General features: G+C 41.4%; 1 protein-coding gene across 1 annotated transcript; it reads right to left on the reverse strand.

Moving 5' to 3' along the window:
- Window positions 1–1,382: 1,382 nt before the first annotated feature.
- gsg1l (gsg1-like) lies at window positions 1,383–16,854 on the reverse strand. The gene is made up of 5 exons (XM_027002717.3): window positions 16,257–16,854; window positions 11,592–11,639; window positions 8,888–9,040; window positions 6,846–6,957; window positions 1,383–2,590 (listed from the first exon to the last, which is right to left on the reverse strand). The coding sequence occupies exons 1-5, from the start codon at window positions 16,543–16,545 to the stop codon at window positions 2,278–2,280; spliced, it is 915 nt and encodes a 304-aa protein (XP_026858518.1). The 5' UTR covers window positions 16,546–16,854; the 3' UTR covers window positions 1,383–2,277.
- Between the last annotated feature and the right edge of the window lie 1,935 nt (window positions 16,855–18,789).

An 18,789-nucleotide genomic window follows, 5' to 3' on the forward strand; every position in this document is an offset into this window, starting at 1 on the left:
GCCCGGATCCTCGGGCCAGATCCTTGGGTAGGAACCAGTGGTACTGCCAGACAGAGGGCGTTGTGCTCTTGCACGGCCTCCAGCTCTGGGGAGCTTTTCCCCAGCCCCGCGTAGCCACGAAGCACAGACCTGCTGTTGGCCCTCGGGAAGCCAATTCTATCTGAATGATTCCACAGGCTGTACATGCCTGTGCGTGCCACAGTATCGACTGCAGTTTGCCGGAGCCACTGATGAAGGGAGAGGAAATTAAATCAACATTTAATTTACAGTCTTACTGCGCATGAATCAATCTGGCAGTCACTTGGCCGGTCCAGTCTGTGGCCCGAGCTGTGGCCCGGTTTGGTCACGGCGGCACAGACTGCGTCACCGTCTGTGTCACAGGTCTGGTAAGCATTGCTCATTTTGGCAGTCATCAGAACCTTTTTGTTCTGGGCAACATTGAAACCTGATGCAATCAGCCTCTTAAGCCAAGATGGTGCATTCATTTATCTCTCAGCAGAGGCCCCAGAGGAAATGAGCTATTATAATATCTAAATCATAAATATAAAAATGTTCTCGTGTGGGAGCTGCATGGCAGGATTTGTAATGTTACATTTTGTATTTTCATTTAATTACATTCTATATAATCCACATTTTTTTGAAGATTTAAATATTTTCCTTTGTCTAAATTCTACTACATTTGTAGATAAAATAATAGATTTGTAGATAAAATAATAGTTTTCATTGTATGTTTCTGAAACAAATGATAAGGAATCAAGTTATTTTCAGCAATTCAGTTTGATTGTTTGTTACTGAATGCTGGTTCTTTTATTCAGAGCTTAGGATACTATTCAGTCAGGATTTCAAAAATGCAGCTTGCCGCTTTGTTATTCCAGGCTGTGACTAAGCTGGAGATCAATCCATTTGAACAGAAGTAGCATTTTTTTTCTGCTGGCCAGGCTGAGTATAGGTTCCTAACCACACAGCCATTCACCACAACAAGCAGTTTAATGACGTCCAGTAAACACCGTCTAAATTCAGCACCCAAGTGCTATAAATCCTGCACGTGCCAGGAATGATGTCAGTGACACCTCTACATACAGCTTGGCTGCAGATGTCATGGAGGAGTAATGATGTTTCTCACAGCATTGAAACAGAAATCTATCCTTTGTTTAAAATATCCATGTTTGCTTCTCCTGTACAGAAGTGCCAGGGTAAATCTCAAAGGAAATTAGCAAAATCTGATCCAGAGATGCTCTTTGCATTTTGTCTAGATGCAGTATAGCCTGTCATGGCAATTGGTTTTGTATGAAGTGTCTTGGCATTGTTTTCAAAGGTCTAATTTAACACTGTAAGAGATTAATTTTAATATTTTGTAGCTTTCAGAGAAAACACAAAGGGACTACAAGGTAAGTTTTTTTTATTTCAAATGAAAAATACAAGGGTTTTAATGCATACATAGATAAATATATTTTGTACATTCAAAAACTGAATAATACTTTAGTTAATACCTTACCAGTAAAATCTTAAAAATCATCAAAAAAAGGTGAAGGTGGGAAGGTCTTGCCACTGACAGTTACTCAACAATTCATTACTGTATATGAAACATACACACGTATGCACGCGCACACACATGCACACGCACACGCTCTCACACACATACACACACACACATACAAAAAAAAAACGCCACAAAAAACAACAAAAAACCAAGAACAGGCAGAGTCTAAGCTTGTGGCAATAACCTTTTAGAATTCTTTTAGTGGCTCAAGCCTTTGATTCTTCAGGCTGACAAACACCGTGCTGCACTGTGCTTCTCTGTGTTATCGGGTGCAGTACGGTGGGACTTAAGCGCTCATCTGAGCTACAGTTTTTCACATAAAGGCGTATTCATGCTGGCCATATTGACAACAGAGGATGCTGTACTTATACGTCTCAAAAAACGCGCTGCTATCTAATCCATGCTGATCTGCGGACACACAGCCCTTGGTGCAGATGGCAGTGTTAGTGCATGTCCTCTGACCCAGACCCCAATCCCCCCCAAAAAAGACGGCTACAATAGAAAACCACCCTGCCCACAAGACTACATTGACAATCGGAAATCTCTACGCCAACACATGGCTTGCATATCACAGTTTCAGTTTATTTCTCATCACATTATGTCCACTCTTTCTCATGTACGAGGAACACATTTGATCCTATTCATATATAAACTATAGATTTTTTTAACCACTCCTCTGCCAGTCCCTCAGAGTTCCTGGCCCAGGGTGGAGCCTACCACTGAGGGCCACCTCCTGCTCAGCACTGTTCCTCGCCCAGAGACTCCGCATTGTCACCCAGGTCCACGGAGGCAGAGGGCACACGCAGTTTCCCACGGCCACCAGTGTGCCCTCCGCCATGGCCTGGGTAGGTGTCCACTGAGCCGGACACAGACTGCACAGACCTGTCTCGGAAGTAGTGGAAGGCCTCCTCGTCCAGGAAGGCTTGCTCCTCCCGGAGGCCCTGCTCGAAGAGCTTGCGTTTGTGCCGGAACTCGATCACCGTCTTCGTGTAGGAGTTGAGCGTGGTGACGGAGGCGGCCATGCAGCAGGTGAAGGAGCCCCAGGCCAAACTGAGACAGAAGTACACAGATCAAATATGAAGCTGCTGATGTTCTACAAACTTTCAGTTAATATGTTAAGCAGTACATGATTATAATTAGCCTAAGAACAGGACCGATGCAGTTGGTGCAGTTCGTCTTAATGTATTGCTTTTTTAACAAGTGTAACACAGCGTTACAGTGGTTACACCCTCAGCAAGGGTGCTAACCTCAAATAATTTCAGAAAACCCATATCTTCATCTGCACATAGGAAATCCCTTCCTATTTCCTCTGACTCACTGGGCAAAAGTGTTCATGATGATAAATTAACCCTGTATTCCATTTCAAGAGCCATGAAACTGATAGAATGGAAGAGAGCTGAGAAAATCAGTCCAGCAGAGCTGCTGAATCTCAGCAAATCTGAGCTTCAATTACTGCCTGCATTGCAGGTCCTTACCCTTTCCAAAGAGGTAGAGAAAGGAAGAGGAAGAGGTGCCAAAAAAACCAGACAGAAATTGGCCAGATGGCAAAAAACAAATGAAGCAATTTTAGCCTGGTCTAATGGAGGCCAGTAGAGCATCTGTGGTAATTCAGCCAATGTAAATACCACTTTCATGCCTGTCAGCGCCCAGTCTATATCTCAAGCACTCTTGCCCAAGCACCAAAAATCATTTGCTAGGAGTTGCACAATACAAATATCCCATTACCATAGGCTAAGGCATATGTCTAAGAGTGAGTTGAATGGGAATAATAAGATCAAAGATCATAAACGTATGTATGCCCTGTAAGTCGTCAGATACCCAGCAAACACAATAACATGAAAAGGGCCCTGAAAAGTATAAGTTTCACTATTCAGGATGAGACATGAAACATCCATGAATATGTCTACACAATGGCTGCCGAGGATGAGTTGATGGAAGAGTGTCAGATGTGTGGATGTGGTCACCATGGAAGCAGAGAAGGTCCATGGGATATACCACTGACAGACAGCAGAGATTGGCTGACACAATCCTACCAGTGGATGAAAAAGTAAAGCACAGAGGTATTAATCATGGCATCACAAGACCAAGCACTAGGTCAACTGGACAGGGGTGTATCATACCAGAGAAGACCAAAGATCCAGACATTGCAAAGGAGCCTCTGAGACAATCCAGCACCTATTGCAACATGCAAGATGCTGGCAGGAAAAGCAAACACTAAGAGACAGGGGTCACATACAAGGATCACATACATATGCAAGGCATATGAGCAGAACACCCCAAGTCCGAACGGGAGGCACCATAGAGAGTGGTGGAGAACAGCAAGGTTAAGATCCTGTGGCTCCTCAATATCCAGACAAAAGTAGACTTTGTGATAGTAGGCAATATGCAGAAAACAGCAGTGGTAATAAACATGGCAGTCCCAATTGATAGAATTATAGAAAGGAAAGAATATGAGAAGATGGACAAATACCAAGGTTAACACCAAGATTGCCCGAGTAGTGATGGGGGAACTTGGAGCTATGACCCCTAAGATGGACGGTTGGCTCCAGTAGACCCCAGGAATGACATCAATCTCAGTCTGTAATAGCACACTAATCCTAGGAACAGTAAAAATACCGCATTGCACCCTGAAAACCCCCAGGTCTCTGGTAGAAGGCCCAAGTGTGAGGCACACATATATATGAGAAGAGGAGTAACTGCAGTGTACTGTATTTGGTTATATAGGATTAGTAAAAAATTGCAATGTAATACAAAACAGTGCTATCAAAGATAAGAAAAGCACTGATGAAGGACCTCTGCCCAAAATGTCCTGTTTCTCTCCAAACCTACACTGTAGTGCAATTTTATACCCCTATATAGTATTATCCCATAGTTTACTGCTGTTCAAAAATATATATTTTTAAAAATTCCAGAAATAAAGTAAACAATAAATAGGTTAAACTGTGTATTGTTTTGATGTAGTGTGATGAAATTTCTTGCTCAGCTGAAAAGTTAATCATCCCTTGGTCTATGCTACAGTACCGTAAATATTTTAGAGGGGTTGAGAGAGAGATATAGAGACCGTATTCACATAACTTTTATTATAGTATATAGTTATAATCACAATGTTTTATTAGTAGTTATTGTTTTTAATGTCTTATTGTGTCTATACGTTTAACTTTATCAAAGGTATGTATGTATTGGGAGGGTGGGGCTTGAGGTGTTGTTGAAACCTATCCGCCCATGGATACGGGGGAACTACTGTATATATGTATTCTTTTCATTGAGTCACCAAGCTAGATACATGTCCTACCATTCAGTAAAAGGAGTGAACATTTGGTATAGAGCAAGAATTAAACACATTAAATCAAATGGTTAAGCCAAGACTGAAAAAAGGAAATTCTTGAGACAGAGTTATAGCCCATCTAGTTCCATGCACAGTTTATGTTAGCCATAAATGCTGCAGCTCTTCACTGGTTGCCAGATCTTGACTAGGAAGCCACGGTGCTATAGGCTGGATGTTTTAGAGTGGCGGGCCATTCTGGAGCCATCAGTAGCACAGATGTGTAAAAATCCTTGCAGTATTGCTGTGACTCAGCCTCCCACTATCATGTCACTACCATGTCAGTGTTGCAGGACAACCTTTTTATTATTTACTTTGGCTTTCTTGCCAGATCCACACACTCTAGGCCATGTCCTAGGCCCAAGGCAGGGAAAAGCGATGATGTGTAGAGAGGCAGCACCACCCACGGTGTTCAGTCAAGTGCAGGGTAGGAAAATAATAAAGATAAATGGTATGGCTTAAATGCATTTTGGCCCCTATCAGGTCTTTAAATGGAATTAATAGCCCCACTGTTGCTGAATATTACATTGTTGCATTATCATTAGAGATCTTGCTGGAAGTCTAAGGGAGGTCATTTTTGTGCTTCACTGTACTGTACCTCACACTGAAGCATTACTGACATGCTACTGCCGTGGTTCCAAGTATTAGGCCACCACAAGTTTATCAGGTACAGCAGTGGTGCTGGGTTTTTTAAAAATGACAATGTCACCACTGGGCTGAGAGTGGTCCGTCATCCAAAAATATCCAGCTAACAATTGGATCCTGTGGTCAGAAACTCTACACTGATGAAGGGCCAGACGATGGCCAAGACTGGGCATGGTGCATATACTTGCCTTCTGTCAGGTGCATTACTGACCACAAAATGAGCTCTGGACATTATGGCTGGCTATTATATTTAGGCTTCCTGTGCAGGCATGGACTGCAAGGTTAGTCTAACCTCAAAGGAAAGGGCTGTACTTGGAAGGCAGAATGTCTTTTACAAGCTCTTGCACCCAGTAACGTTCCCCCTCAAAGAGACAAGCTTAGGAACTCCGAAAAAATGTTCAAAAGCCTACAGTTTGGCACTTCGCATGCATCTCTGTCCAGTTTGTGAATTGTTTTGGCAAAGTGCCTCAGAGAATGAGGATGTTCAGAGCTTTGCCACATTCAGTGGGTCCTTCCTGATGTGTTTCTCTTTTGTCTAAGCAGTATATAAAGCGCACATTAATTAGAGTGGATTTCCAGAGATTGGAGTCCATTAGTGTAAGATGTGTGCATCTCAGAATCAGGGCCAAACACCCACACACTTATTCAATTGTTTCTCTGTATATAATCCTCAATTCAGCTGCCTGGAATTTACATAATATTTTGCCCAAAATGGCTTCTTCCCTACACTTGTCTTTGGAGGTAAAGACACTTGGGTCATAAAACCTCCAAACAGGAATAGAAGCAATGAAGATTAGAAGGCAAATAGAAACAAGCAAACAAGCACCCAAAAAACTGGCAAAATGTTCTATTGGTTCTTCTAAAAAATGTAAGGTTTATTAGAATTGTGAACTAAGTTAGTCATTGTAATTATACAGTTGTATAGGGCATTATTAAAACTGGTGACCTATGTCCTCTCAGGTTTCAGCCTGAGAAAATAAAAACAAGCATACAAGAAGTTTGTGAAGACATTTCTTGGTGAACCTTTCATTAAATCACTTCTTCCTGACAGAAGACAGTAAGCAACAGAAGCCTGTAAGCATTCAAATTGGCAGGGCATTGCAGTTTGCTGCATCAGAGTACCATCTCATAAGCCATCCACCTGTGTCTCCTTCAGAATATCTTTGCTTGGCAATGACACAGTCCTACAGATGGAATGGACCCCTAAGAATTCATTCAATAGGCAAAAAGGTTGTTTTTCTTTTTATAATTGACTGACTTTTGCATAAGACTGTGGGCCAATGCAGTGGCACACAGCTCCCTGCCCTGGCTAATGCAGAGAAGAGCCAGCGAACTTACCAGAAAGACCAGCCGTAGTCCCACGTGTGCGGTCTCCAATCCTCAGGCCCCAAGCTGACGGTGATCTGGAATACCTGCGTATACATCATGTGCGCCACCATCCCCAGGAGTCCTGGCAGGTAATGGACACACACAGCATGCGTCCACATGTGACTGATTCATACCATTCTGCTCAGCTGTTTCACAGTGAAATCCCCAGAGCTGATGCAATGCTTGCCGTGTACACTGAAGTCCAGTTGCATGGATATGAACATGGTGAAATTCAGTATAACACTGGGGATTTGGTTGTATATATAATGTATGTAGGTTTTCAGCACATGCTGTTTTATTAAAATAAATGCAATAATGTAATGTAGTAATGCAATTCTAACAAAGGAATTTGAAATTGGAAACATGCATACAGTTTTTGAACATTTGGATTCACGTGTGAATACTTGATGGGTATAGGTTTGTACTGATATAGAAATACAGTACAGACCAGAAACCCACACCAGGTGAAGAAGTATGGATCACTGTATAAATATTTATTTTCCTTTTACCTCAGGTATGTGTACCGAAAACCTGTTTACAATACCACAACTGGACCTGCTACTGAAGAAACACCTGACAATTACTGAAGAAACATCTGACTTCACTGAAATCCATTATGGTAAAATAAGAAAAAAAGGTCTGAAACCACATGACATTGACACCTGGATTAGAACAATTTTTCAAAAATAATGTTCATGCAGAACAAACTAGGCTTTGTCCTGAGACTGCGCTCTCAAATTACAGGCCAGTATTTAGATTTGTGTAAGCAGTCCCCTCACCAGTGCTTACATAAACATTTAACAACATCAGGCATCCAGCATCAATAAAACATGGATGTCTTGCTTTTTGTTACAGGAGCTACTGGTGAGGCATTGCACACCCGCTGACAGCATTTCCTCGGCCGGTGATTGATGAAGAGGAGCAGTCCTAGTACGAACTATTTTAACCCAGGCCAGCTGTCTGAGTTGAGGCCCATCTCTGGCTGTGAGATCTCTCCCAAAGCCCCTGCGCTGAACGGATGCCACGGCTGGAATTATCGAGAATCACAGGCCCCGAACGTACAGATCCAGGGGCCAGAGGGGCGAATCAAAGTCTCGATTCGGAAAAGTGGCAGCTGTGCCTGGCAATCTGGCAGCAGGGGTTTACCTCCCCGCTGCCATTGGACCTCAGGGTGAGACCCTCCCTCAGCATAGGCACGCCTGCAGACACTGCTCCCGGTCACATGGGGAAGCTGGCAGCTGTGGCTAAGGGGTGGAAGCACCTGCTACAGCTGCCAAGAAAAAGCTAATTGACTTCACCTTTCTCCATTTTTGCCATTTGTTTGTTGCTAAACTGAAAGCTAGCATTCCCTTTCTGGCATTTTTGTCTCCTGGGGCTAAACAACTTGGAGTTTTACTTATTAATTTTGCTTGAATTTATTTATTTATTTACTTACTTATAATGATAAGTAAATGTTTTGAAGATAAAAGGTTCTTGGCAAGCATGCCCTGGGCAGTCTAGTTTTTTGAGCTTTAGCCAAGGGAACAACAGTGCTTAAAAAGCTGCTGCACTTCAGTACATGGGCTACCCTGCTACCCTTATGCACTGAACTCCACCGCCCTCTGTTTGTCTGCATCTCTAACCAGAGAAACATCTGTCTACAGTATAGTATTGCATGCTATTTGCCATGCCATCACCCTGCCCTCATATAAACAAAGACTGATGTTGACAAGTCCACAAAGTAAATAGGTTTCGTTCTCAACTATAGTTAAATAAGAAAGGCAAACAACACCTGGACTCCATTTTACCTCATTAGGAGTAGAAATAAAGAGTGGAAGAATCAGGAAGTGTTGGAGCTGTGTGTCTAACAGGGGGTTGCATCACTAGCCTGCATGAGAGTGGAGTGTGAACAGTGGGAGAGGCTAACCTGAGAGCACATGCCTGAGTCAGAGTGGCAAGTGGATGGGGGGAGGGGCTAACCTGAGAACACTGGCCTGTGTGAGAATGGCAAGCGGATGGGGGTAAGGGCTAACCTGAGAGCACGGTGAAGACAGCCGCGAAGGCGTTGAGCTTCAGCCCATCGATCACGTTACTGGAGTGAAAAAGCTCCAGGCACATTAGACTGAAGCCAACCACCAGGAGCATGATGTATAGCACCTCGGAGACCACTGACAGCCAAAGGACACCTGCAGACATATATATATATATACACACACACATACACACACACACATATTGGTGAGCACTGCACCATTATGCCATAATTCAGTCTGTCAGTACTGCTCATGTACTTAGGTAAGAGTGCATTTGGTGATCCCTGCCTCAGCCTTCGTTATTAGCAGATGGAAACACATCTGACAGCTGTGGGCTCAGAAGGATTGAGCAATATTTGCCATGGATTTTGGACAGACTGTCCAAGAAGATGCCCTGGTGTTTCAGAATGGTGTCTGCCACTAATAGCTACACAGCATGGAAAACAGCTGGTGAAACCACAGTGAGAGTGACCAGGAAGCTGTGAAGTAGCTTGAAGCATGCAAGTCTTGATGATTGAGTGAATGACATTAATTACCTGCAGGGAATTCCCACACTAATCATCAATCCATTTGTTTGTTAACAGAATAGCTGTGTTCGGTTAATCAAGAACAAAGCTGAATGAGACCTGTGTGCAAATGTGTCACTTCACAATACCATGCTCCATGAGACATAGGCTCTGAAGACAATAGATAAATAGCAAACAGATAAACAGATGATGCGTGCTCTCACTAGGGCACTGCGCTCATTAGCGTCAGTTGCCATGACAGCAACAGCTGTGGCAGAGAGCTCAAAAGCCCTTCTGCTGGCTCATGGAGAAATCGACTTCTTCTTTGATCAGTCAGGGGAATTCTATCTATCAAACAGCCTCGAGGGTGCTTCCCCAGTATGCACCTGTGCTGCTCGCCTGACGAATTCGTCACTGCCTCGGGGAAGGGCTAAAGAGACAGTGTTGGGCTTGCATTGGGCTCTGACCCTATGCTATTGAGGCACATTCTGGAGCTTTTGCCAGACGTCTCGATGAACTTTGTCCTTGTTGGACATTGCTTGGGTTTACCTTTGAACACCAAAATAACTTTCTCCACAGATGCTCTGGGTTATCTGAGGGAAGGAGGGAGTGATGAGAAGAGCCAGATCTAAGGTGTGACAGTGACAGGAAATATTTATGTCTGTAGCATTTATCTTCCAGAGTTCAAATGCAGTGGAGTATCTTTGAGGGACTGTCATGTATTCCTCAAAGACTACCATAGACAATAGGCTTTCCTGGTACCTAGAAGAGCCTGCTTAATGCTCTTGACTCATACTAAGTTGGCTCAGGGATACAAGATGACTGATAACTCAGTACAACCTCAGTAAGACACATTTAACATCTGAAGATCAGACTACTCCTTTATTGCTTTCCATTTCTGCTGCTATAATTAATGGCACTATATGACAGCAGTTAACCACAAATCAGAATGGACTCATTTCAAGCTTTGGTGAATTTTTTCATAATTTCAGCATGTATGTAGCAAATGTGAGACCCTGAGTTTGAACTCTTCCTATTCGTAATTTAGCCTTCCTCATAAGGTCATGTAATTCTTTCACACATCTATTTCAGAGCAGCTATGAAAAGATCTAATTTGTGAACACAATTAATTTTCTTCTGTCTCTGTTAAGAATTAATTATAGATTTGCCAGTTGTATATTGTTTAGGGTAGAGTTATTAGCAGAGGTAGTTTGTGAAGAAATTAAATGTCATATCTCAAATGTGGTACTTCCCCAGTACAACTGAGCATCAACCTGAATAAATTCCACAAATTGGCAGGTGGCCTTTCTTTTGCATAGGTAATATTAAAGACCTTTCTAACAAGGGTGTACAACTCGTAATGGGCTGCACATTTGATCTCATATAAATACCAAACTATGACAAAAAGGACTTCATACACGAGCAATTTCTCTGTCAGTTTATTAATATTCTGTGTATTTCCATTTCTGTTATAGGGAATCTGACTATATGATTGGTTTTGGTACTAAATGCCCACTGAGACAGCAGGTTTGGTAGAATGTCATACTTCATCAATTTGTTTGTATTCCTGACAGGCCTGCTGTTCACGTGCTGTGGAGGAGATATGTTGAGTTACGGTTGGTTTTGCCTGCCTTAGATAAACCAATTTGTACTAAAAGCTGTGAATCATCAAGTCTAGCGTTTAGGTGCAAGTTTGAGGTGATAGCTGTTGTTACAACCATAAAGGCAATCCAACGTTCATGTGAAATCTGACAATCCATGAACAACATCCAGTAAAGTCAGTTTGACTTGTGACTCCTGATGACATGGACACCTGCAGTGCTGCTCTCATATGCATGGACTTTTCACTTCTGTTCACCTGTTAGACATCACCTCTTAAATAACAAGAAGTAGTAAAGTAGAAAAGAAAACAGTTTAATGCCATTTTGGATTTGGACTGACCCATTGAGATTGCTGTGACCATTGTTAAGAAATGAAATGGAAAATGGAGGTTTCTTAGGTTGATGTGGGTGTATATTACTCATCAGGACAACAACTGAGCTATCTGGATAAAATTACAGATATATAAACATAGTTAGACATATATAATTATAACCAAGGCCACCAAAGGGGCAGAGATAAGAGATGTGCTATTCATGGCTTGCGGTACATGCTGTCCGACAAGCCTCTAGGTTGGCCTAATGGCTGTCATTACTCACCTCTCTCCGAAGCTGGGGCCAGATCAATAAAGCTCCTGCATTTCTCACCTGGAAAAAGCAGAAGGAACTGCCACGTTAACATCTGTGCTCCGCCGGCTCTCGGAGCACCAATCATGCAGGCTCGAGCTAGGCCACTTCATCTTTAAAGCACTCATCCAGACCTTAAGGCTTCCCAAAACATGTCTCAGCCTGGTTGAAGTCTGTTATATGCAAGAAGGCTAAAGCTCTGGCATAGGTAAACAAATAGCCACTTTTAGTGCCTCTCCAACATCTTTGGAATAGCCCTAAATAAAAAATGTGTCATTTTAACTCAAAGGAGGAATTAACTCAACTGGAATTATAAATGTGATGTGAAATTGAAATTACTCTCCTCATGAACAGTATATTTTTTTTCCACAAAAAAATATTAAAATTAGCTGCAGCTACTATATTACACAACACATTCAGATAGTAATGTGAATTTAAAAATGGACACGACAACACAGTCCCAAGACTCCAGGCATAACTCTGATTGTAAGCATGTGGAGTCAGAAAGGTGAAGCAAACCTAAAACAAATGGGCATCCACATTAATTGCCTGCACACACCTTAAACTGTCTGTAGACCTCCAATTATATGTGAGAGCGCGGTGTAGCACACGCTGCCTGTTTCACAAGCCTTTTCTTCCTGACTTTAATGGAAAGAGGAGCAAGGTCAGGCGGTGAAGGGAAGCATACTGCTCCTTTCTCCCTGCTCCCTGCACAGTCTTCCTCTTCCCCACATGCCCCTGGTCCCAAGGGAATACATCTGGACGCTTAACTGTTGGCCTTTAGTCACGGATACGGGCCCGTAATGATTTTGAAAGCATCAACTTTGCAATGCATCTTGTAGAATTTTGTTGGTTTTTTAGTGTATTTAAAAAAAAAAAAAAAGAAATAAACCAACACAGTGTTGTGCGGGGGGGATTTAATTTACCGGTACTGGGGCAACTCCAGAGGCAAAACACACTTGTCATTTCAAATGTGTCATGCTTCAACTGCCTTTACTTGCAAGGTAAGCTTTTAAAAACCTTATGGGCTTTCTATGACATACACTTTGTTAAATTACTTTTAGGAAACTTTGGAAAGACACAAAATAATTTGTAAAATGGCACTGAGTACAAAATGAAGACAAGATCGCTAAAGGAAGTACAATGTGGCTTTCAGTGAAGTTTGAAATCAGAGTGGTAACAGAAAGTGAGTGATGGTTATCCAGGTCGTAGTGATGGTTCTCATATTAAAAAGACATTTAGACAGACTGTTACTATTTATTACACATTCAGTCAAGTCAGCACCTGATACAAAGAGTATTTCAATATTCTATGAGTTCCACTCATCTTTAAGGCCTCTAAGTGGTTCCCTGTCTAAAAGATAAGTGGCCTAAGATGAGGTTAACCTACCGTGAGTTATACGAGTGATATCTGCACTTAATCTGAACACGGGAATGGAAATTGCACATCCAGAAAATTCTCATTTACCCATTTAGGACATGTCTATCCTGGATTCCAAGCAGTAATTTAAAATGTTAAGGGGATTTTAGCCATGTTCAGTCTCATAGCATGAAATAAAATGTCGTTCAAAGCCTCAATACGTCATTAAAGATAAACTTTGATGATTTAGATATACAATTTGTTCAGTGTCTGATCATACCATTTTAATCAGGTGACAAGTATTTGAACTTTTCAATTCAGGCAAAATTTTATTTATCTAGGAAGAGCAAGGAAAAGATTAATGCCTCATTTGCAGGAGGTCTCTGATATAAAATAGCAAAAATATGTTAATAAAAATAGGTTTTTTTAAAATGCTGAATTTAAAAGAAATATTACAACTTACAACAAGCAACATTAAACAGAGTTATTTGTACAGCAGTCATGTAATGTAAAGCATTCACAGTTTTTATGAACATGTCAAATAGCTGGGTGAGAATTACTGATCACCAGGCTTCATTTCCCCCCTGGGCTTTTTTGTCAAACCAAACCCAAAAAGCCTTTTGGGAGTATCACTGGAACAATCTGTGTCCAAAACTGTCAACAGAGAAGAAATGTTGGGCCCGGATAGCATCATTTTGGCAGAGGGGACTTACACATGAATATCAGAAACACTGCTTTTCAGCTCATTGCTAGCGCCGGCCTGCTCATTTTCAAGTGCACTTCCCAGAGACGAAAGTGAAAGGAGTCGTGTAGCAGCAAATCTAAGAGCACCGCCGCCATTGAGAGTAGAGGCAGTTATTCAAGTAAATGACATCACATGATCCATGAAGCCAATGTTCATTTTTGAGGTAACCTTCCAAGCTCTATGAACCATTGTGAACATAAATAAAGTACAAAACCTGGTGTTTTATTTCATATTTAACAGTCTTTCGGAGTAAATTGGATAATTTGGTACAGTATGTGCTTTACTGTAAATCTGCATTATTCTGCTTCACAACTGCAACCACTGATGAATGAGGCTCTGCTAACCATTATGCTCTTTATGCCCTATTAGACAAAATATGGCTATTAAACAACCCAGAAATGTGAATAAATTCAAATGGTGACTGGGTCCTGCTTACCACAGCAGTGTTAAATCTGCTCCAGCTCTAGGGGGGTTCATTCGGTTGAGGTCTCTGAGGCATTATTAAACCCTGGCGATGCCTGGTCTGTTTACTATGTGTTTACTACCCCCCCCCCCCCCCCATCATGTTGTCAGTGCATTGTTAAATATCCATTTACCAAACAATGCAGCAGTGTCATGGGCATATTTAGTCATCACATAATGAAAAGCTCTAATCATCCTAATGTTATTTACTGCCTGAATTCCTCACATTGAGAATTAATAGACTCCTGACCTTTGATCTGGTCAAAAAGTATTTCATCTGCTGTCAGGGGCTTAATAGAAGGGCTCTGTCTAAGCAGTTGTTTTTTTTTGTAGCATTGATTGGATGAAAAAAGGGTCCAGCAACTACTCACTAACTCCTAAACTAGTTTCACATCAGGGATACTGATTACCATCTCAACCACTGTGGGTTCGATCAAAGGTGAAAATACCTCAGAGCACTTCAGGCCTGCAGACCCAAGCTCCCTGTCCACTGAGCACGACGGCTGAGACGCCTGTACAACCGCATGTCACAGCATTCCTCTGCCTTTGGGTGTTACTTGTGTACCTTTTCTAAGAAAATAAAGGTTTACAATTCAGCTGTTCAGATTCTGAGGATGCATACCTACTATATATGCAAATTATTTATCAGGCATTATAAAGTTTGGTTGTATATCCTTTTATCATGTCTAACAGCAGCTGTAAAAGATTATTCTAGATTATTGTTGAAAAAAATATAGAAATATATATTTGCTAGAGCTTTTTAATGCCACATCCAGGTTAATCAGGAATCTATTTGTTATATCCAATGGAAAATGGTGTCAACAACCTTTTGTCAAATAAACTCATCCAGGCATACAACCTAATCCTTGTGAATGTGATCACTGCCAAATACATGTCTTTTTCTCTCCCTCCTCCCTTAAGCCGAATCGATTGGATTTATTACCGGTGCTGCACATCATTCCCAGTCAGACGTGTCTACTATTGGCTAAGACGCCGGTGTGAACACAGCTGAGATTGTCAAAGGCAATATCTTTGCAATCTGTGCACATAAAAACCTTCAAACGTACGTTTGTCACATCGTCACTTAGGTGGACAGTTGTTAATAGTTTTTAAAAAAAAAATTATTATTTTTTTATTTAAAAAAGAATATTGTCATATTTTCACATTCGCTGAAACCACCTCTTGCACACGAGCAGTGCAGACGTCATGCTGGACAGCTGTTTAACACTTCAAGAGAGTTTGAACACGAATTAAGTTTGAGGTAGACGAAGGCTAAGAATGCACTCTATCGCACAGAATAACGGACAATATGGTGCACTTTTTAAGAATTACTTAGTTTAACATTCTGATTTTAAAAGTAATTTTAAAAACTGTAAAGTCATAATACAATTTGAGAATTAATACTGTTTTGTTTCATTGTTTGTTTGTAGGTAGCATTTTGGGGTCTTCACACCAGGTGTTCTTCTCACAGATAAAAAGCTAAATAATACCTTTAATGGTATTCTTTAAAAATGCGTTAAATATGTTTTACTAATAAGTATAACTAATGCTATAATATAACAATCTGAGTTATTTCAGAAAGCCTAGACTGTTTCAGGTTGCACAAAAACTGGTCCTCGCGAGAAGAAGCTTGGGTAGAGCACGTATACCTGGATTCTGACTGACATTTATTGAGCTTAGTGTAAACATTCTTCCATATCGCTTTAGCCATTCAAACTACTTTACGCTCAACCTGTTGAAACGGTGCGATTTCATGTGCAAAAACATTAATGTCGCTATGAGCCTTATTAGAAAAATTCTATACAAATTATTTCCGTTTAAAGAGGCTTAATCTTCTCGAAACATGACTAGTCACACAGGCGCTATGACTAACTAATATACAACAAAATAATTTCACAAACGCACGAGACAGCATAATAATAATACAAACAAACGAAAAAAAATCAAATTAAATAGAAAAAGCAAGGAAGTTTATTGTACATCACTAGTACTATGAGAGCACTCCTTTTTACATACATGAAATAACGTTTCAAATAAACAAAACCATGGTGACGCCTGGACTAAACTCTTACCTCCACCGTGGAGATTCTCTTCGCAAGAGTACCAGATTCCTGTGTGGAAATGCCTAAAGAGAAAACGGTCATCGCCTGTCTCCCAGCTGTAGTGAACTTTGCTTGGGTCTGTCTCGTTTACCCCATAGTCAATGCAATTGTGCCGCCTCTCGTTGCTGCAGGTGGGTTTGGGAACCCTTTGAGTGCCTTCGCACCAGTAAGTGGTGATGAATGCCGTCGTTGAGAATAACAGAGCCAACAGATTCAGCCCAACGGACAACAGCGCACGACACTTCCGAGTAGTCTTCATGGTCCAGGAAGAAGTGTCCTAAAGATCTGAACAAGTTCATTCAAACGGGAACGGATATCTTAGAAGTGAAATCGATGAAAGAAAGTATCGGTGAAAGCTCAGTCCACGCACTCACTTCCTTCGCCGCCCTTAAACGAGAAGCCTGCGCGCGAGGCTGATCCCCAAGGGCACGAAAGGCGCGTGGCCTTTTTTAATGTGCTCGCGAAGACAGTGTTGCGATAGCGGACGCACGAGCGTGACCTGCTGCAGGACGTGGTTTCAGTCAGAACGTCCTCCGCTCTGAGGCATCTTCAGTGCGCGCATGGTGCGCACTCCCGCCCCCCACCGCCTCTCTCTCGCGCTGTCTCTCCTTAGAAAAGTCATATCGTGCTGCCTATGTTTGGAAATATTGATACTCTGTCTAGTAGTCATATTAACATGACTCATAAGTATTCTGTTATTTTATTATTTATTATATTTATTGATTCATGAATATTATAACAATCACAGTTATTAAATAGCTAAAAAAAGCTATTTGAAGAGCATTCATCCTGTATTCTTGCATGAGATTTTATGACACTGGAGCTTGTGGGCTGTGAGAAGGAAACAGTAGCCCTGCATGAATACTATAAACTCAGTTCAGGCATAATTTCCTTGAAGAGACGCAGGGGTTATTGATTAAAATAGGATCTCATGCATTCCAGCCACAGCAACAACTCATCACTTCACATTTTATAGCCTTTTCCTAATCAATAATATGCTCAGTTTACCATGTGCATTCCATGAAAAGATCATGTCTACCAGCCAATTTCACCCTTAAGGTTTCCAAAATGTATGATAAACATTTGGTGTATTCATAAGTTACCCTTATAAATCATTGGAAAGGGATGTCAATTTGATAGAAACCCTGTCATGATTGGAACATTTTTTCACCCTGCTGAGCACATATTGACTGATACACATTTGATCTATAATGCTTGAACTTCTAACTTCAGATTTATTGGGTTTCTTTTTATTTTCTTTTTGCACTTTCAGTTCACTGGCTCTGATGGGCGTCTCAGCTCACCACTCCCATATTCTCTCACGGTCGGCCTGCGGCGTGGACGCAAGCTCGTCACAGCTCACCTGCTGCTGGAGCACTGGCAGCTTGAGCCGATACTGTGAAGAGGGGCCTTTCACACCACTTGGCATGAAAATGCAGCTTTTATGAGACCTCTTGGTGTTAGAATGGCAACCCTGCAGACTTTGACACAGGGAAGGTGAGAAAAGCTATGACATGTCTTATGGTATATTCAGGTTTGCTGAGGTCACTGTCCAAAACTGTTCCAACACGAGTAAAATAGCCATTGTGGTTTTGATAGTGAGCTTGGTTTTATCTGTTAGAGGAGTAACACAAACACATCTGTAACCTCATGTTACATAACCTCTTGGAATATTAAGACAGGTGAAGTGATTCTCAAAATGTCTTAACTGCATGTACAAGTGAATGCAAGATATAAAGCTTTTGAGTCCTACAAAGCAAATGGTATATCATAACTGTCTAAAAAGTAGTTTGCTTGCAATGATGCTATATCTCCTATATCCTTCTAACTGAGATCCTGCAGCAAGACACTGCAAAACTTTGGTAACCTAAATTAATAGTAATCTGAATGGAACTTCACTGCAAATAGATTTTATTTTACTGAATTTCAGTTTTAAAAATCAGTTTGCCTCTCAAAACAAAGTACCTTGGTTTGCCCTTAAATACCTGGTTCCTGCAGAATATTGCTCAGGAGGAAAGTAGGTGCCAACCTTGATAAGGTATGGTAAATTGAACACGAAGGAGACACAAGGTCACTGTTATGTCTCTCACTCTCTCTCTCTCTCTCTCTCTCTCTCTCTCTCTCTCTCTCACACACACACACACAAACACACGCACCCCCCCCTCCTCCCCGCACACACACATACTGTATACTAAGCTTGATAACCTGAACAGCATATGATAGGGGCTTACATTATTCTGCAAAGTCCAAATATCAACAGGTATGACCTTTTCTAAAAATCAATATGGTTAGCAGAGTTGTAGTATGCTTAATCAAAACTAACTGTGGCATTGTCAAATGTGTTTCCCTCCATCCATCCATGGTCCCTGTTGCTTTCTCCAACTCTCTCTCTCTCTCTCTCTGTTTCTCTCTCTTTCTCTGTTTCTACAACTTTCTCTCTTTCTGTCCCACACACTCTAGAAAATAGAAAACAAAATAAGGTTTATGGTGAGTGTAATCTAAA

This window comes from Electrophorus electricus, chromosome 3 (assembly GCF_041902795.1).
Source record: "Electrophorus electricus isolate QZ-2024a chromosome 3, ASM4190279v1, whole genome shotgun sequence".
Classification (NCBI taxonomy): Eukaryota; Metazoa; Chordata; class Actinopteri; order Gymnotiformes; family Gymnotidae; genus Electrophorus; species Electrophorus electricus.

Coding starts and splice junctions, on each gene's coding strand:
- gsg1l (XM_027002717.3), bottom strand. CDS start 16,545: ATGAAGACTACTCGGAAGTGTCGTGCGCTGTTGTCCGTTGGGCTGAAT. Junction 11,640..16,256: donor AGAGAATCTCCACGGTGGAG/GTAAGAGTTTAG, acceptor TGCTTTTTCCAG/GTGAGAAATGCAGGAGCTTT. Junction 6,958..8,887: donor TGTCTTCACCGTGCTCTCAG/GTTAGCCCTTAC, acceptor ATTACCTGCCAG/GACTCCTGGGGATGGTGGCG.